The sequence below is a fragment of the Rattus norvegicus genome, chromosome 9, assembly GCF_021556685.1.
Source record: "Rattus norvegicus strain SHRSP/BbbUtx chromosome 9, alternate assembly SHRSP_T2T, whole genome shotgun sequence".
Taxonomy (NCBI): domain Eukaryota; kingdom Metazoa; phylum Chordata; class Mammalia; order Rodentia; family Muridae; genus Rattus; species Rattus norvegicus.
The window spans coordinates 120328800-120349813 of record NC_141542.1 but is presented as its reverse complement, the minus strand read 5'-3'; the positions used below and the strand labels follow the sequence as shown (position 1 = coordinate 120349813).

At 46.0% G+C, this 21014-nt stretch overlaps 1 protein-coding gene across 2 annotated transcripts in view; it reads left to right on the top strand.

The window, feature by feature from the left end:
* The window catches only part of Rab31 (RAB31, member RAS oncogene family), a 127824-nt gene extending 109852 nt beyond the window's left edge, over positions 1 to 17972 (top strand). For both annotated transcript variants that reach the window (NM_145094.2, XM_087564730.1), the window contains 2 exon segments: positions 1792 to 1901; positions 15247 to 17972. In NM_145094.2, the coding sequence (NP_659562.2) occupies positions 1792 to 1901; positions 15247 to 15344 (208 nt within the window). In that variant the 3' untranslated portion in view covers positions 15345 to 17972.
* The last annotated feature ends 3042 nt before the right edge of the window (positions 17973 to 21014 follow it).

The window sequence follows — 21014 nt, the reverse complement described above, 5'->3', positions numbered from 1 at the left end:
GCAACTTATAAAAGTAAGTGTGTAGTTGGGCTTACAGTTGAGTGTATGACGCCATAGGAATAGCTGAAAGTTCCTATCTTGGTCCACAAGCAGAAAGCAAGAGTGCACACTGGGAATGGTATAAGTCTTTTAAAACCTCACAGCCTGCCCCCAGTGACTCACCTCCTCCAACAGGACACACCCCTCCAACAGGACACGCCCCCTCCAACAGGACACGCCCTCCAACAGAACACACCCCCTCCAACAGGGCACACCTCCTCCAATAGGACACACCTCCTCCAATAGGACACACCTCCTCCAACAGGACACACCTCCTCCAATAGGACACACCTCCTCCAACAGGAAACACCCCCTCCAACAGGACACACCTCCTCCAACAGGACACACCTCCTCCAACAGGAAACACCTCCACCAACAGGAAACACCCTCTCCAACAGGACATACCTCCTTCAACAGCTCACACCTCCTCCAACAGGTCACACCTCCTCCAACAGGACACACCCCCTCCAACAGGACACACCCCCTAATCCTTTCCAAACAGTTCTATCAACTGGGGACCAAGAGTTCAAACATGTGAGCCCCTAAGGGCCACTCTCATTCCTCTTCACTGAGTCAGGAGCTTGTTGCTCAGTGTCACATAGGAAGTGATGTCTGTGGGAAGTCTACACATGTTGGGTATAGACACACTGGTTTGGTGTATTTTATTTTTTAAATCTGCAATTAGTTAAGTACATGGATGTTGAACCTTCAGATACGGCCAAACTGCCATGTATAAAACATGTCAAAAGCTACACACTAGTGCATGCACAGTGTATCGTTGTTAGTGTTGAGTCGTGTGATGGAAAAATAAAGGTTGAAAGTAGCCTGCTGTCGTCTCTTTTAGTCTGTAACAGAATACCGCCGACTGGATAATTTGCCCCAAATACACAGACTCGCAAATCCGGAGGCTGGGAAGTTCAGTATCAAGGAGCCGGCAGGTTTGCTGATTCTGATTCCAAGATGGTGCTTGAACCGTCTTATGCTGAGGATAGAACACTGACTTCCAAGGTGGAAAGGCAAAGAGGCAAAAGAGGGGTCAAGCTCGCTGTCTCGTAAACACATTGGCCCCAGCCCTCTAGCTTAGTCTTCTTTTTTTTTTTTTTTTTTTTTTTTTTCTTTTTTTCGGAGCTGGGGACCGAACCCAGGGCCTTGCGCTCGCTAGGCAAGCGCTTTACCGCTGAGCTAAATCCCCAACCCCTAGCTTAGTCTTCTTAGAGGTCTCACTTCTCCATCTTTCGTCATGGCCATTAAATCTCAATGTGAGTTTTGAAGGCACTGTCCCCTGGCTCTGCAACCTGGAATGTTCTGGACTATCCATCCATAACCGATACTTAAAACCATTTTCTCTCCTGTCTAGAAATTCACTCCTTCTGTGGAGAGTGCACTGTTTTATAAATGTGTGGCTTGTCCATGGTTGCCAGAGACCAATTACTTCTCTTTTTCCTTCTCTTCCTCCCCCTCTCCTCCTCTTTTTCTTTTTGAGACAGGGTTTCTCGCTGTGACCTTGACTGTACTGGAATTCACAGTGTGGACCAGGCTGGTCTTGAACTCACAGACTTAAAGTCATGTGCTACCATGCCTGATAGAAACCAGCTTCTAAGCTGCGCCCGTCATAGGTGTTCAATGCTTGAGAAGTGATTAAGTTGTTATTCTATAGGAAAGCAAGGTTTCCACGAGTGCTGTTTGTCTGGCCGCCTGAGTTTTCATGTTTCGCCAAAAGGCACTCATTTCTTGTCTGACCTCTTTTCCCAGGGAGGTGCCCCTGAAGGATGCTAAGGAGTACGCTGAATCCATAGGTGCCCTCGTGGTGGAGACAAGTGCGAAGAATGCCATTAACATCGAGGAGCTCTTTCAGGGGATCAGTAAGTGCCAGCTTGTTTCTCAGCCTGACTTAGCTTGCACGATTGTGCTCTGGGGGAGGAGTCAAAAACCAGCCTTTCATCTGTGTGAATTTATCTAATGCTGTCAGGGAACCCCCAAGAGTCTGACTGAAGTCATGCTGTGAGCCCTGCAGCTCTGAGTGTATTTACACTCCTTCCATTCATGTCTGTCTGTCTTCCTTCCTCCCCTTCTCCCTTCCTTCCTTCCTTCCTTCCTCCCCTTCTCCCTTCCTTCCTTCCTTTCTTTCCTTCTTTCTTTCTTTCCTTCTTTCTTTCTTTCTTTTGTTCTTTCTTTCTTTCTTTCGGAGTATGATAGCTGGCTTTAATTTAATTCTTAATAATATTTTTTTTCTTTTTTTTTTCCGGAGCTGGGGACCGAACCCAGCGCCTTGCGGTTGCTAAGCAAGCGCTCTACCACTGAGCTAAATTCCCAACCCCTTAAAAATATTTTTTAATTGAAGTTAAATGATCACTTCCTGACTTCCTTTCTTCCCTCGAACTTCTTCCAGATTCTCTCCTTCCACCCCCTTCCGTGTTCCCCATCATTTCCAAGTTGATAATCTCTTCCCCTCATCATTATTGTTCTATACATATATATACATGTGCATGTGTATACTCGTATCTGTAAGTACAGCTCTCTGAGTTCAGGTTCGGGTTTGTTGTATGTACATGGTTTCAAGGCTGACTGTTCTGCATTGGACACCTGACAAATGGGCTTCTCACAGGGGGAGGGGGATTATTATTTGATCATTATTTGAGGTTCCCTGGCTGGCTGGGACTGTCCACCCCTTTCTATTGATGCTGCTGCTGTGCCAGTCTTGTTTATGCAGCCATTTCAGAGAGAGACTATTTTGCCTCAGACTTCCTAACTGTCCCTACTTCTGTGCCTCACTCTGCTCCTCCTGTTCTGTGGACGAGTGTGTCACAATCGTTGCAAGGACAGAGTATGTACTTGGAATCATGTGCTCTGAGGCACTGCATTCCGTCTTTTGGTGGTGGAGATAAAGTAGATGCTGGTGTGGTAGAAGTTCAGCCATTAAATCAAGTGACTCTAAGCAAACACAGTCACGGGACCTTAGAGTGATTTATTTTTCCACGTCATCATTCACACACACACACACACACACACACACACACACACACACACACAAATGTCTCCCTCTCGTGTGACTTGAAGTTGGGAATCGGGCAGAGGGTTCATTCATGAACTTTCTGTTATCCCCGTTCATGAGAAGTGACGGCCCTAGGTCAGGTTGTGCCTCTCCTTCATTATGGTGTTTCCCCATGGATGACTCACATAGGCTGTTTACCTCGGGTGGCTATGCTGACACATCTGTCTGCAGCTGTTCAGTTCTAAGCACACCAGATGTCACCTTCGTAAGCTCCGGCCATAACTTGCGTTCCAGCTTCCACCGGAGAAATGCCTGCTGCGCATGGAACTTTGCAAAACCTCAGTGTGTCAGCTTGTTGTTAGAGGCTGGGAGAAACCTCCATATTCAGTGGAGGACTTCCTGGGGACCCTCTGTGGGAGGATCAGAACCCTTATCCAAAAGCCTCAGCCCTGCGCAGTTCCACGAGGCATGATGCCCACTCACTGGGATTCCGCACCTGGGGTCACTTAAGGCTGGTAGCTCTCAGGTTCCAGCTATTTTACATTTTCCTGGTTCCTGTCCTCTACTTTGGTTTCTGAGAGCAGCAGAGAACCTTTGGTTTGTTTGCCTGAAGGAGAATTCACGGGCACTGGAGAACTCTGCCCTGAATTGCTTCTGCTGTGTGCAAGTGTGCGAAAGGATGCTCAGCCCCTCCCAACAGCCACCATGGTGACTGGGCTGCTTCCCTTCCGTCCACCTCCCTGTGTATTTTAACCCCTCCCTGCTATTTACACGTGCAACAGGGAAACTGCAAGCTCCCTGGCAGAATGGTTAATCTTAAGGCTCTGCTGTGATTTGGTGTTGGCCGCCCATGTTCTCACATCCCAGCTGCTTCTTGTGACAGACTGGGAACCATGCCCTCTGTGGTGTGTCACTCCGGGAAACTAGGAGAAGTCTGTTCTGAACTTACTACGCTGAACCCTTTATTGCCCTAGAGTAAGCTGATTCTTATCCAGCGGTGTCAGGTTTTTCTGGTGTGTGCACTTGTTAAACATTATCTTTTAAAAAGTGTTTTGTTGTTGTATTTGTTTATTTATTTTATTTTATTTTTTGAGATAGGGTTTTGCCCTGTAGCCCAGGTTGGCCTTGAACTTATAACAATGCTCTTCCTTCAGCCTCCTAAGTCTTGGGATTACCATCAGCACAACCAGCTTCGGGCAGTTTTAATGAGCTACACCTTACCCCCAGTGCCTCCGGCTGGACGGCTTGCCCTGTTTGGTAGAGCCTGCTCCTCGGTGTCAGCTCCCTGAGTCGAAGCAAGGCAGGGATCACATAGGAAGCTCTGTTTTGTTTTTTATTATGCTAAACTCAACTCACAATTTCTATATGAGGAGACCCTCTGAGCTTGACGAAAATCATTATTAAATTTTTTAAAGCCAAATAAAGACCTCAAAGAGAACAAGAAGCCCAGACACCAAGTTCTCACACCTCAGAAAGATTTCTTTGTAGAACTCCACCGCCCTAAATCCCTGTCCACGCCAGGCGTCTTTGTGGGTCACAGCAACGAAGGTTTTGAATAGTTAGCTCCTCATATTCCGGTGGTCTGCTTCACTTAGAAAAACAAGTCTTTTGTTTGAGCAATGGACTAATTGCAGCTTCCCAGTAATTCCAACATAAGCCCATGTCTTCTCTTCATGTCAAAAACCCAAATGTTTCCTTAGTTATAAACACTTAGCAGAGAAAGCGTGTAGATTTGTGGTGGAGCCTGTAGTCATGTCCTACATCCACTGTCTATCTGTCCCTCCTCTCCCATCAATAGGCTTACTCCACTGTAATATTGTCTGTCTCTATGTACCAGTGTCTGTCCATCATTATCCGTCTGTCTATACTTCTAGCTGTTTCCATCTCTTCCCATTATTTCTAGCTCTCCATCTCTGTCTGTCTCTATCCTAGTATATCCATCTCTGTTGATCCATCTGCCTGTGTGTCTGTCCATCTGTCTGTCTATCATCTCTACCCATCTACTTCTATCTCAGTCTCTCTCCACTATGTGCACGAGCTCTGGCACCTCCCTCTTCCAGGCTAATTGCTTCAAAATGGGGTCGTATAGCCATAGTACCATTCCGACTGCAACCGAATACACTGCAGCAGACTTCATCAGTTTCCTTTGCGTGGTCCCTACTTATGTTACATGCGCTCCTACTCAAGCTTAAAATAGAGCTGGGGACTGCTGACACCTCTGCTCTCAAGGCAATGTGGCGGAGACAAACATGCCCAGGAGAAAAGATACGATAAAACCAGGAAAGAGCAGTGAGGATAATACCCTGTTTAAAAGGTTGTGCTCACACAAATTAATTCACACTGGCTTGGATCAAGACACAAATGCCTTTCTGTTTTATTCCCATGGTGTTCATACACCAGAAATGAGACAACCGTGCTTTCCAAGAGGAAGCCAATACACTTTCGAACTGCAAACTCTTCACTGAAACATGATGTTGGGTAACGACTACTGCTGATCTCTCTACAAAGGGTCCTTGCCACTGGATCCTGGCTGATCCAGGCCGTCTGTTCTGTGGTACTGCATGCCGTGGTGTCTGTTCTTTCAGATGCCTTCCTCTGAGGCCCATCTTCAGACCTGCTTTGTCCTGTTGTATGTCCCTCACTTTCTCCTTCACAGTTTTATCCAGGCGCTGTTTATTTTTCCTTCTTGGCTAAGGAAATGATTGTACACTTGATTTTCTTTTTAAAATGTTGCAAGGCAACATAAAGACTGTTCTGTTGCTGCTCCGCTGTTACAGTGTTGAAAACCCAGAACAAAAGGCATTGATACCTTCTAGAGCACTGTGCAGTGCTCTGCTCTGGAGGAGGGAGGATGCAGATGCTGGAGATTCAGCCCTGCTCCTTATCTCTTCCTTGTATGGCTGCTGACTCTGGACCACACTGGACCACATTCCTTCTCCTTTTGCAAACCTTCTTCCTTCCAGGTCCTTTCAATTCTCCTTCTTCCAGTGAACCAGCCTCTGTTCCAACTCTCCCTCGTGTGAGCCTTGAGCATTCGCTAATTAATGGTCTCTTTGCCATTTTGACGTGTGAATGTGCTCTGTCTCTCTGTGATCCCCTAAATGTCTGCCCCATGTGTAAGTTCTCTAGCAGCAGACATTTTTTCACAGTGTTCATGAAGCTGACATTGGTAAACAATAAAGAGCTAAACACACACCCATATTTCATAATAATGTTCCAGAAAGCAACATTTTTATGGGCTCACTAGATTAAAAGAAATATAATTATTTTCTGTGGAGACTTATGTATGAATAATACCAACAAATTGGACAAGCCTAGAATCTGTTTCAGTTATTCAAAAAAAATACCTAGTGTGGCCCTTTATGAATTTGATATCATGCTAGACATCATGGTGGACAACAGACACTGACAATAAGTCCTATGACACCAAAAGGCAAGGACTGTAAGAGAGGATGACAGGTAGGGACTTTAGGTTGGTGAAGACTATCTTCCCAAGGAAATGGTTAATCTGGAGCTGCAGATTTACCAGGGACCACAGTAGTTAAGTCCCTGTGATGGGAGCTGATAGGTGGGATCAGCCGAGGGCAGAGACAGGGTCTTGTAATGAGGAAAGGATGTGATATTCTCACTGCAATGCAAAGTCTTATGTTTTAGGCAAGTTAACATTTACAAAGACACTCCTCCTTAGGAGAAGAAACATTGAGGCAATGTTCAATCAGTTGGGATGATCAATGAATCTAGGATAGAGATAACTGGAGCTCAATGGAGGTACCAGTGGGAACCACAGCTCAATGCTGCTGGCTAACAGCCTGAGGAGCCTGTCCTCAGCAACCTCCCCTCAGATGAAGCCACAATCTTCATTTAGGCTTTGGGAAATAATTTCAAAGTGGGTCGGCGTGGTGATCTGAATGAGAAGTGTATCCCCAAGGGGCTCATGTATTTGGATACTTGGTCCCCAGTTGGTGATTCTCTTTGTCGAGGTTCTGGAACCTTTAGGAATGGAGCCTTAGTGGGGGAAGAACAGAATTTATAGCTTCACCCCACTTTGCTTTTGCACTCTCTTCTTTGTGTTTGTGGCTGAGGATGTGGTCTCTCGGGGTCTTGCTCCAGCCACCTGATGACACACCCTCCCCACCACACCAACTCTCTTATGTGAAGCCCAAATACACTCCTTCTTCCATGGGTGCTTTTAGTCATGGAGCTATAATCTTCTCCTCAAACAAACCTCAGAGACATCGATGTCATTGGACTGTGGTTTTTTGTTTTGGGTTATTTTGTATTAGTTTAAGAACAAATGAGAAATGCTTCGGTTGGTTTGTGTTGCCAGGATCTCTCTCTGGCCTCCCTCTGACTCTCTGGTCAGTTGGAAGAATTCAGGTGAGACACACATTGTTGAAGATAGGCAGGGTTTACCTGATGGTTTACTTAATAGAGTGGAAAGTGGTCAAAAAGACTGTGCTTACCTATATTTTAACCAGGCTTTCTACTATTTCTAAGCCTCTAGAATAAACAGCTTCTTCTGAGGGGCGTTTTCCCATCCAAGTGATTGGCAAACCCATTTGAATCAACTCTTTAGAGAGAGGACCCTGGTGCTGTTCTTTACCAGAAACCTGAAGCTTTCTGCTGACTCAGAAGGGCATGTCTCCACCCAGGTCACATACCATGACTCAGCTCCTATCCCTTTGACCAGTAAACAGAGTCCCTGCAGTTTCAGTTCCTGGCTTTCTAAACTGCTGATTTTAAGGTTGGGGTCCATCCTCAATGGCCTTTCAAGCCCTCAAACACCTACCTAGCTCCCTGTTTGCTTTTTCCTAGAGTTGATACAGTTAGAGAGGAAAACAACTCTCTAAGCTAGGAAGAATTAGAGACTAGGAAAGAGCAATGTGCCTTGTTCTGCAAACATTGTTGCACAGTTCCCTGGCTATTGTACGCCCACAGGGTTTTGTAATTCCACGGTAGTTACTTGGTTTAGATCGAGTTAAAGAAGTCTGAAAACAAAACAAAAACCTTTGAAAATTTTGTAACAGAACAGCAAGCTGTGGAATGAAGATAAAGAGGAGGCCCTTCCCTTCCTTACCACCATGAAAGTTACTTTGGCAAAGGCCAGCAGAGAAGATGCTGATTATCAGAAGCTCCCACATTGAGCCGTGGGAAGGAGTTCTCAGTTGTGCAAAACACCGTGTCCTTGGCCCTGGTGTCTCTGGGGGTTTAGGTGTAGGGCCCTCCAAGGGTACCAAATCTCCAGATGCTAAGCTCTTGTCTAAAATGCCATAGCTTTTGGATGTAAACAGAAACGCAATCCTCCTCACGCCTCTCCATCTCAAGAGTATTTATACCCAAGCACAGTAAACACTATAAATATACTATAAATATATACTGTACTGTTTAGGGAGTAATGACACGAAAGAGTATATATGTTCAACATAGACACGGCCATCGTAGACCCAACTGTGTTTTTGATGGACAGTGTAACCAACCGTGAATTAAAACCTGAGAGAGAGGCAGATACAGGGTCCAACTGTAGTAAAGCCTCTCATGTGTGGGACCCTTGCTCCTTGCCATTGTGAGAAGGGCTAAAGTGTGTGTTAACTCACTGATGTCTCCCTCCTGTTAAGTAGACATGCTATCATCCCTATTTTACCATGAGGACGCCATCTTGTGACTTGCCGTGTCTCATAGCTGGTGAGAGGACGGTATGTGGAGTCACATGGTGTCAGCTTTAAGTCTGGGCTCTTGCTGGCTCTTGACTTTGTACAGAACTTTTCTGGTAATTTTATTCACAGTCAGAGAAAACAGGAAATGACTAAACTGCACCAAAGTTGAGACACAGTTTGTTTTCTTAAATTGTGGTACACTAATATAAACTAGTGATTTAAAGTAATGATGTGACTCTTGTTACTGACCTAAAAAGACAAATTGTGAAACAAATACCACAGAGTAGTTTATATAAAATCCTGAATTCATATCTTCAAACCATGTAACATACAATAATAAATAACAGGTTCTCCCAAGATTCTCTTTCTTGTAAGGTTGACTGTTAACTTGCTAACGATGGCTACTTTGTAATGGCGCATTTGGGGCAACTTTGGAAAATTGTTTTATTATAGAAAATGTGAAACGTATAGCACATGAGTGAATTGAGTCATTATGTACACGTGACCTCCCAACCTGTCCTGTCTCTTTCCTGTAGCTCCCACCCTATGTCGTTTTAAAAGGAGTCTCATCAGTATCATACGTGATTATTCTGAATCAAATTTTCAACTGTTGTTAGATAAACAGGTCGATCTGGTAGTCATCAGGTTGAGGGAGAGTTCTAGTTAGGTTTCTATTCTATGATAGACACTATGACTGAAAACAAGGTGGAGAGGAAAAGGGCTTACTTCATCTTATAGCTCACAGTCTGTCCTGAAGGGAAGTCAGAGCAGAAGCTCAAGGAAGGAACCTGGAGGCAGGAACTGAGGCAGAGGCCATGGAGGAGCACTACTTATTGACTCGCTCCCAAGATCACCTACTGAGGGATGGCACTTTCCACTATAGGCAGTCCTCTTCCAAATCAATCAATCAATCAATCAATCAATCAACCAATCAGTCAACCAATCAAAAAAGTGTCTACAGGCTTACCTGCAGGCCAGTCTTATGGGGGCGTTTTCTCAGTTGAGAATCCTCTTCCCACATGGCCTTAGCTTTTGTCAAGTAGACAAAAGAAACAAACAAACCAACAGACAACAGGACAGGAGGAACTATGACAAAGAGATTGATAACGGTGTAGTGTTGTAATGATGGAGATATGCCATTCGACACTTATCAAAATGCACAGAGTGTAAAACCAAGAGAACCCTGTGCAGAAACCGAAGGCTGTGACTGGCCATAATAGATTAATATTAGCTCATCTGTTGGAACTGGCATTTTATGCTAATGCAAGACATTAACCACAGGAGCTTTGAGCTGGAGACAAGAGTCATGCGGGAGCTAAATTGCTCAATTTTCTTTGTAAACCAAAAAAAAAAAAAATTATTTTAGAAAAAGTTTATCACTTTCAAGAGGGAGCAGGGTGCCGGTTTGGGGGTGGGGAGGCTTTCTTTTTTCTTTTTTTTATAGCAAAAGTCTTTCTGTTGACGTCACTCCCACTGAAATCTGACACTTGCAGATGAAGTCACTGGGTTGGTAGCCCCCCCCTTGGCTCTCTTCTTTGTAACACAGCCATGGCTTTCACTGCCTGGGCATTTTTTCCTAATTTTTCTTTTTTTTGTTAAAACCAGCATATATTTTAGATATTGTTACAAGATTTTGAACACAAGTGTGTTCTTGTGGTTAATTTTCACTTGTCTATTTTGTAGTACTGGGGATAAAGCCTCGCTAGGCAAGCACTGTACCCTGGAGCTCCGTCCTTCTCTGGCTCCTTAGACTCTGTCAGCTTCCAGATCTGGCGGTCTCTGTTGTCTTCTCATTTCTACCCAGTTGTCAGATCTCGCCGGGCATCCTCATTGATATCTTAGTCCCTCTTTCTTCTCTCATTTCCTTTGCTCTCGTCCTCTTGGGCCTGAGCCTTCTGTGGGTTTTGTTACTAAGGCCACCACCTGTCTCCTGGTCCACTCTGGTTCTTTATAGCATCCAAGCTCGCTCCTCCCATCAGAGTCTTTATCCTAAGAGTAAACGTTTCCTAAGGGCCAGGCGTGGTGCACAGTTTGATTCCAGCACTCCTGTAGCGGTAAGTGGATCTCTGGGAGTTCAAGGCTAGCCTGGTCTACACAGTGAGTTCCAGGACAGTCGGGGCCACATAGAGAGACCCTCTTTTTTAAAAGCAAAACAATAAAACAATACATTCTTTTAGTGTCATCTCTGTTATAGTAACCAGAGGACAGTTGCTAGGCGTGACTTCTGGTCATGGATGAGACAGTGCCACATTCCACAAAGACTTTCTATCCCCAAGGCAGAATCGGTGAGGCCATTATCAAGAGTTAAGTCCTGCCGAGCCGTAGCAAACTTGATCAGACCCCTAATCTGGAGGGTCCAGAGAGTCAGGATCAGAAACAGTCATCTATCGACTTCTAGACACAATTGACATTGAAGGGAAAAGCCGAGGCCCTGGACAATGGAGAGAAAGAAGAGTCGCAGACAGCAGAACTGTTGCAGAGGGGCAGAGCCCACAGGAAGCGGTTACCGGAGCACAGCAGCCTTGAGCCGTGTGTGTTAGAGTGGCTGTCCCAGCCATGCTGGCCTAGCTCATAGGTTTGGAATTTATTTCCACATTTTGCATTCCTGTGGAAACATTTGTAAAACAGGCTTTTCCCCTAGACTGTCAACTTTCAGGAAAACTAGGTGGCGGTGGTGGGGGTCTTTTAAAACTTCTCCCCAAGAGAATCTTTTTTTTTTGGTTCTTTTTTTTGGAGCTGGGGACCGAACCCAGGGCCTTGCGCTTCCTAGGCAAGTGCTCTACCACTGAGCTAAATCCCCAGCCCCTCCCCAAGAGAATCTTACACAATCCAAACTGTGTTAAAATAAACACGCTGGGCTAGGATTCGTGTTCAAGAACAGCTTGTTGTGGAGGTGGCTGAGGGAAGTTCTGTAGGAATAGAAACATCCAGAGGACACTTCAAGCCTGTCCAGATTTCATCATGCGTAATTTCATTAGCTCAATCCTATGTACAGGTAAATACAGTGCTGTGTTCTGGGCACATCTCCTTGGTGCAGAACGCTGTGGCTGCTTTCCAGAGCCATTCTTTTATTTGAGAACAGTTACCCAACAAGTCCTGAAGGCCCCAGAGCACAGCACAGGAGCTGGGAGTTTTCACAGTGTTGTTTGCTTAGCTCTTGAAGGGTGCTTGTTGGGATTCGGCTCTTCTCTGTCCTGCTTTAAAGTGGGTCCCATTCATTTACTCACACCGTTTGATGTTGGGGTTATGTGGTTCCCAAAGCTGAGTGATCTCTAGACAAGCAGGATCCCCTTCTCCTGCCCCCTGGCCACAAACACTGGGCATTTCTTCCCATGCAGAGACCACCGAGTCCTGGCCAGTACCTGCTGCTGCCGGGAATCCTCATTATTGTCCCTAGAGTCCCTTACACGTAATAATGCCGAATATACTGTGTGGGAGTTGTCAAGTTTATTGTCTCAGACGCTCCATAATGGAAGGAAGAATGGCTCAGGGAGTTTACACAACTGGTCCAGGCTTATTTAACTGGGTAACTGACTCTCAAGTCTCAAAATGACTTCTACCCAAAGATAAAAATGAAGTCTGAAGGATCTGCATTCATTCTGCCTCTGAGAAATGCAGCAGTTCTCCCTCCCTCATGCGTGGCGTCAGTGACAACCACAGCCTGAAAATACTAAATGGAAATCCCAGAAATAAAGACATTCATGTCTTAGCAACTTTCAATACAACCCTCTGTTATAATTGTTCTAATTTATGATTTGTTACTATTATAAATCTCTTAATATATCTAGTTTACAAGTGAAACCTTATCAGAGGCATATTAAGTATGGGGGAAAGCATGGTATCTATGCATTTGGTATTCTCCAGGGTTTTCAGCAGTCTGCCTGGGGCCTGGTCTTGGAACATATCTTAGTAGATTAAGGGGGTGTGGCATGGGAGAGAATCTACTCAACAAAGAAGTTAAAAAGACTGGAAACCCTTCCCCACCCACACATGTGGGTGAAAGCCTATGCCCACACAAATGGCCTCTGAAGGATTCTGAGACCAGTGGCCCAGTGCTTCTAGGTCCACATTTTTCCAGCTCATCAGCCCACTCCCATTCCCAGGAGCAGCTCTCTCTTCTTATTAAACTCTCTCTGCTTCTTTTGTTGACCTTGGGTCCTTGTTGCGATTCTTTGTCCCTGAACACAGGAAGCCAGGCACTTCAATGGGTACCTCTAGGACTCTGTGCCTACAGTAGGAGGAACATTGTATCTAATTCTCATAAGGAGGCTTCAGAGCTCTGTGCCTATAGCAGGAGGAACATTGTATCTTATTCTCCTGAGGGAGGCTTCAGAGATTTTGAACCGCAAAAGCTTTGGGTAGGTCTAAGAAGCCAGGTTTGACAGCTGATTTGAAAACTTTGCCAAGTGTTTGAAACCCAGGTGAGGAGGCTGTTGGCATATAGGGTTGAAACCTGTTGTTACTTGGGGAGAAGGTGAGAGCAGGAAAAGTGGAGGAAGCATGGGAGTGTGGACAGATGGACACCCTGCACTCCTAGTGTGTTCATGAGGTGCACTTTGTTTCTAGGTTTCTGCTATCTCTACTTCACTTCAATAAACATCACACTTATACCCTTCATCTGTCTGAGGGGAGATTTACACAGAGTTATGAAAGGCACCTAAAGGAGGCCTGAAGGGTGAGCATAAGTTAGCTATCGTTGGTGTTCACATGAGGCAGCGCCAACGTGTCTGACGCGGGACATGTCATTGTCACAAGTACTAAAATTGTAAGGCCCCATACTCACAATTCTTTTAAGCAAACAATTCTTTTAAGTCAGCCATACTGAACCAGTCAGAATTATAGTCTTACCCTCAAAAAATTCAGGTGCAAAAAGTAAGGCCCGTGTAAAATAGTATTTATCTACACGAGTCTGAGGCCGATGCTGACGCTGTTGGGCCCCTGAATACAGGGCTGGCCTGAGGACCAGGCAGCACTTTGTTGGGTGGGTGTGACTGGAGTAAATCCTTGGGGCCGGGAGGTTGGCACAATGGAAAGGTCGTCAGACAGACAGACAGATAGACAGACAGGTAAAAACCTTTCAATTGTGACTACAATTCAGTGCATGTCTTGAATAGAGAAAGACAATACTGACTGTCCTGCTGTTTCTGCTAAGCTTTTCTTGGGAGCACCTACAAACCTTTGCATAGCTTGCTGGCTGAGCAGGATGGCTGACCAGGCTGTAGAAACAGCTCTAACTCTCTGTCAGACACTCATTTCTTCCATTCACCTGGAGTCAAATGCCAGAGGCATTCACTTATCTGTGTGTTTGAGCTTTCCGGAGCATCTACACCACCCACTAAAGCCAGAACGGCATCTCACCTCTTATGACAAAGGTCTCTGGCCTCCTGGTCCTTGTCTCTGTACTTGGTCCAAACAGGTGGCATAAGTTTGCCTTAAAAACAAAAAAAGCAAAGCATTTTGGAAATAATTTCAAATTATTAATAATTTCGGGTTTTTTTGTTTGTTTGTTTATTTATTTGAATTTTCCCTTTTAGAGTTAGTATTCCATGCCCCTTTTTACAGGATAACTAGAAAACCAGAAGAAAGAAGTAAGGAAAAAGGTGAAACATAGGGTGGAGGACCCACTGGAAAGTCAGATGTGGGTTATAATAAGAACCACCATTTAGCTTCGGCACGGCCTTCAGCAATGTCACAAAAAATGGTGGTGATCGTGGCCATTGCTCGGAGGGACCCCCCCGACGAGTCTCCAATAGCAGCAAGGCTGCCTGAGCACGCCGATTCCAGGTGCCCTGTCTTAGAAATACAGCTCTGTCGGAGTTCACACGCCACACATTATTCTTGCCTCACACACACAAGCCAGTGGTTTCTAGCACAACCCTGAGTGAGACCTGTGCCACCATCAGTACGGTCCATTCAAATGAACCCAGGCCTTTAGCTGTTGCTACTCCCTCCTTCTCTTTGTCTTTTTGAATTTTTATTTGTGCTTATTTACAAAAGTTAAAATGCAATGAATAAAATAAGGTTGCTTGTACGTGGCATTAAGGTACTTCCTCCTTTGAAGTACGTCCTAAGGGCCTTGTAGCTGATGAGGCAAGGCCCTCACAGAGTAGGACTGGTAAGTTGCATGTCTGCCCATGGTAGTTCTACAAGCGGAAAAGACAGATAAGTGCTCACTCTTATGGTAAAGTCCAGTCCTACAAAGCAGAGAGGCTCCGTGGAAAGGCCGAGATCCCTCAGTGGTGGAGGGGTCGGGTGGCTCTGCAGAGTGCAATGCCTTGTCCTGTTTCTGGGGTGTCTGCATGGTCAGGAAGCTGCCGATGATTTCCCTCAACCATTTAAACACGAATTTGACTTCATGCAGAAGAATTGGAAAGAAAGAAGGGGAGGGGAGAGAGGACAGGGGAAAGAACGGCTGGAGGAAGGGAGGGAGAAGAAAGGGGGTCGTGAAGGAAAGGAGGAAGGAGTTAGCCCCTCCCCCAAGTACTGCTATGTTTTGTACCCATACAGGCTGACTTTTTAAAATAAGAGAGCTTCAATCTTGGCCTCCTTTCCCCCTCGCAGGCCGGCAGATCCCACCCTTGGACCCCCATGAAAACGGAAACAGTGGCGGGATCAAACTGGGGAACCAGAGCTTGCAAGCCGGCCGGCGGTGCTGCTGAGCCGAGGGCGTGGCATACAGAGCATGACAGAAGGAGCCAGAGACCTCTCCTGTGTCCAGGGCACACAGAAGGACCCCACCCACGGGGCTAACTCTGCCTGCTGGAGTGTGAGCAGCTTTGTACCCTGGGAGACCCGCAGGATGCTGAACGAGGAAGTTTCCTGAAAAGAAATGATAGAAAACTCTGGAAAACTCACCATCCCACCGCAACACGGCCTCCGGTTTATGAGATGCACATGGCGAGCTTGTACTTGCTAGGTAATAGGTATAGGTTGCCGTCTTTTGTTAAAGAATTGTTAGGGAGGTTTTAGATTTGTCCGCAAACCTCAGAGTGCTGTTCTTCACTGATTTCCTACGTCACCTAGTCAGGTTCCAATAACGTCTCCAGGGCCAGGACCTTCCTTTCTGGCCAGTCCATCAAAAGGCAAAGGCAGTATATAGTAGGTTAGCTCTTAGCTGGCTTTGGCAGGAAGCCTTTCTTAGTTTTCTGAGGGAAATCAGAGATGCATAGCTGGACCGTTGCTCAAACTGAGAAGTAATCTCCTCAAAGAGAGACAAACATTGGATTAGAAACCGCCATCCCTGTCTTTTTTTGTTTATCCGATGACCATTTTTCTAAGGTGTGGCCATCCGTGAACCAACCAAATCAGACTAGAACGTTATATATAATTTAGGGGTCCAGAGAGTTAAATTGTTGCTATGTAAGCAGTGGGGGAGGGAGGGTATAAATGGCATTTAGGGTACCCCCAGCATGCATACCCCCCCATTGCAGTGAGTTTCTACTTATGGGAATGATTACTTTACAGAGCATTAGGAGACAATGTCACGATGCCACATCTAGGGATGTTTGAGCCTAAATTGTAGGGCAGACTTCTATTCATAGTGGCTAATCATGGGTTACAGCCAACCAGGCAGAGGAACGTTACCACCCCAAAATTCTGGACTCCTAAAGGTGTAAAATAGGAAGAAGTCCCTTAAACTTTGCCCGCATTGGAGAAAAAAGGTTGTCAAGCAGTCGGTGCCAAGTCCCAGTCACAGACGGTGCTTGTCAACTTCGGGATGCCAGCTTCAACATGGTCTTCCTGCTTCTCCCAACTCGGAAGCTAATTAAATCTTAGAATACGGAGGAGAGCAAACACTTGTCTTGATTCAAGAATGTCCCTAGATATCCTATAGCAGACGTCTCAAACACTGTTAGCAAGTGGCATCTCTGTCTCGTGCCAGGGTCTTCTCAAGACCGTCAGAGCCTGTCCCAACATCAGACGTCCAACATCACTGTTACAGGATTCCACGGGCTGGCAAAGATGTTCATCCTCTCACTGCAGGTCAAACACACAAACAAAGAACAATTGAGTTGAAGTTGAAGTGGCCTCTCTCGACTAGTATCAAGCTTATTTTTGAACCTCTCCCCATTGGGGGGTAAACTTTTGCTGAGGGCTTGTATTTACCTGTCTGTCTGTCCATTCCCAGGGGAGAATGCCACAGCTTTGGGTGGGTTTTGCAGTGGTCGAGTTTTGCATGAACTGTCTGGGCTTCACCTTGAGAGTGAGCTGCCCTGGGATTGGAGAAGCATGCAAGGGTAGGATACCTTGCTCTTCCCAGGCTGCATTGACATTGATATCCAAGCCATGCAGAGGACAAGTATGCCCGAGTGCCACCAGCATGAGGGAAGGGAGATGTGGCATGTGGGCACACGAATATTCACGCCGTTTGGGGCCTTCTCTGCAGATGGTGCTGAGGCCTTTGGTGCTTCTCTCCCCTTGGCTTGGCGTTCCTCTTGGGACGTTTTAACCATTGACCCTAAACAAAGACCTAGAAATGACAATTGCTCCAGACATAGGATGCAGTGGCCTTATGGTTACTCTCCAAATTCCCTTCCCAACCCCTATTTTCCTCTCTCACAGGTGGCAGGTTTGTATATGTGTAAATATGATTTTTATGTCAGCCACACCCACACGTAATCTACTTCAGAGTGGCTGTGTTTGGCTCATGACCTTGTGTCCATAAGGGAGGCACAGGTTGTCAAAGGGATTCTTTCTCAGCAGACGTCCGGAAGGACCGTGTAAGGGTTGTGCAAATGTTCTATACAGGTACAGAATCGACTAGCCATTTTTTCATTAGAAGTGGTGTATCAGGGTACTGGATATGACGTCATCTTGCAGACTAACCTACATTCTAGCCAACAGCAAGGGCTGTGCCCCAGTGGGAACCCCATTCTTTCCTGAGGAAGGCTTGAAGGATCCAAGTGTTTCCTCTGCAATCATGGACTCTGGCTTCTTGCTGCTCCACAGCGGTCTTTCTGGGTGAGGAGTAAGGAGCCAGTGGTCAGCTGAGGGTTCTGGCTGTGCTCACATGTGATCATGCCTTTCACCATCGTCGTGACGCCCAGCAACTCAGCAGTCACGAGGTCACATAGACTGTCACCCTTTCTGGTGTTTCTGTAAAGGGTTTCCACTTGGGCTGGACCCAGGTTTTGCACCTAGAAGATCCCTCTGCAGACACCTAGGACCCTCGAGTCTTATACTCCGTTCTATGATAAGGCGGTGTTTCCGTCCGAGCTCATTTGTATCCGTCGCTTTTGATTTTAACCCATTGGTATGATTCATACTAATAAATATTCTAAGGTTTACTGAGCATCCTTTCCTTATTCCAATCAATAAGCTGATTATTCACAGGCCAACTCAGAAAGGAGAGAAACATGTGCACAAGACCAGGGTGGGGAAGGGGGTCCACTGACGCTCTGTTAGCAGTAGCTGATTGTCTTCTTGTCCGGAAATGGATCAATGAAATAGGGCGTGGTCACGTGATCCAGGCTGTGGGGAGGGATGAATGAATTATCTATAGCATATCACCAGGCATCTGAGTAGAGTGCGGAGTGCAAAGCTGCATGCCCTGGGGGAGCCACTCACAGGAGCCTGTGGACCAGCCCACAGTAGCTGTGCACTGCACAGCATGGGAAATGGAACCATGACCCTGGATGCGTGAATAAAGACAATGGTGTGTGTGTGTGTGTGTGTGTGTGTGTGTGTTGATGTGTGGGCAGAAATAGAAAAACATAAGAAGGAAAAACAGCAGCTTGTAAAATGACACGAAATCAGGTCAGAGGTGCACAAGAGGCACAGAACTATCAGCAACTTTTATTCATTTCGAGCTTTAACAGTCGGAAGCCAATGCCCAGCTGGGTCGCACATTCCTTTAATCCCAGCACAGGGGAAACAAAGGCAGGCGGATCTCTGTGAGTTGCCAGCCTGGTCTACTGAGGGAGTTCCAGGCCAGCCTGGGCTACATAGTGGGACCCTGCCTTGGTAAGTAAATAATTCTGAAGCCACAATTACAAAATGACAGTATTCGGTAAGTTCAAAGCACGCGCTTCACTACCCTCTCTCTATGTTTTCCCTGTATCAATCCTTTTCAGAGATGGGGGGATATGGAGGTATGAAGCAAGGGCTAAGCTAACTTCTCAGTGCACTAGAAAGATCCTGAACAATGCCAGCCTCATGGACCTCGCCACACTGCTGTCTCCTCAGCTCTCCCTCTGCCCACTGGCACCACGCTTGCTCACACACACCAGCAGAGCTTGGGTTCTCCATGTAGAGCTGTGCTGAGTGGATGGAAGGCCCCTGTGCCTAATGTTCTTTATGGCTGAGAGGCACCAAGAGCATGCTGGGAAGCCACTCTGGCTATACACAATCAAACAAGAATAGGAAACAATCTACCCTGACTGGAGAGATGGCTCACTGAGTAAGAGTGCTTTCTAGGGAAGCATAAAGACCTGAGTTTGGACCCCCTGCACCCACATAAATCCAGACATTGGCCCCATGTTCCTGTTAACCCAGCATTCGGGGTTGGAGACAGGAAGTGGCCAACTAGCCTAGCAGAAACCAGGCTTTAGGTTTAATGAGAGCTATGTATCACAAAAGGAAGGTGAATGATAGAGAAGGATGCCTGCTGTCTTCTTATGTCTTCCATGAGCATGGGTGAGCATACTCGTGCGTGCATGCACATGCCTCAAATAAGACAGACATTAAAAAAAAACAAAAAACAAACAAACAAACAAACAAAAAAAAACCAACAACAGCAAAAGGCTTCAGGTTGGAGCCCTCACGACTGAATTCTGATGATTTTATAAGACATGACTGTCTTAGGGTTTCTATTCCTGCCCAAAACGTCATTACCAAGAAGCAAGTTGGGGAGGAAAGGATTTATTCAGCTTACACTTCCACATGGCTGTTCATCACCAAAGGAAGTCAGGGCTGGAACTCAAGCAGGTCAGGAAGCAGGAGCTGATGCAGAGGCCATGGAGGGATGTCACTTACTGGCTTGCTTGCCCTGGCTTGCTCAGCTTGCTTTCTTATAGAACCCAGGACCACCAGCCCAGGGATGGCACCACCCACAATGGGCTGGGTCCTCCCCGCTTGATCACTAATTGAGAAAATGCCTTACAGCTGGGTCTCATGGAGGCATTTCCTCAAGGGAGGCTCCTTTCTCTGTGATAACTCAGCTTGTGTCAAGTTGACACATAAAACCAGCCAGTTCAATGACAGACCAGATCACATGTCTGTAAATAACCTTTGTTTTCAGTGTGTGACATCTTGTTCCACCTCAGGACCCTGCCGACAAGTAGAGCATCTCCAGATGTGGATGATGATCATAGGCCAAACTGTGATCAAAACGTTAATCTCTTTCTTACCTGGACAGTCTGTGATATTGTGTTATTAGTAACAATTGCCATGTTTGATCGATTTGGAATAGCAGAGGAAGATGGTATATTGGAGAGGGAATCTGAGATCTCAAGCATTTGTGAATGAGGACATTTTCATAGTTATCTTTATATAATTACATGTCTTTCTACCCATCCATCTCTCTAACCACCGCCAATCCACACGCATTCACGCACTCATGTCTCTATTCAAATGCCCATCTACCCATTCACCCATCTATCCATCTATACATACATACATACATACATACATACATACATACATACAACCATCCACCTAGACACCCATGCATCTCTTCATCCACAATCCATCCACTCCCCTTTCCAATAAGGACTTATTGAGGACAATTGGGAATCAAAGGTTGAACAGTCCTCCATGGCCCTCATCAATCCGTGCAGATCTCAGGTTTACAAGGTAGAGACAGGATGTTAAAAACAAGCAAATCAAGACTATCAGGACTGAAAAGAGAAGGTTCAACTGCAGACAAGATAGCTTGACTTGGAGAGTCTCGGAAATTCATTCCGCTACTTGGCCTTCAGATAACCAAGGTCTCTCTGGGCCTCAGTTTCCTCCTGTAAAATGAAGATAATACCACATGGCAGGGCTGATACCAAGATGAGGTGAAATAAATTACAAGTTAGGACAGGAAACAATAAACTTCAGCTTTTGACCGGTGCTGGGAATGGTTCTTTTCACTGCCCATCTCAGTGGCTACATTGTTATTTTTGCTCTCATCCGGCCTTGGAAGGCAGCGCAAGGTAGAGATTACAATTCAATTCTCTGAGCCTAGCTTCTGGCAAAGTAAAGATTACAGAGTCTGCTCTCTGAGCTTCCAGCTCTGGTTTGTGGGTTACAAAGTGGCCTGACTTTCTGGGTCCAGCTTCCGGCTCTGGTTTGTGGGTGGTAGAATCCTTACCAGATTGATCTCACTGATCCCCGGAGTTTTCTCG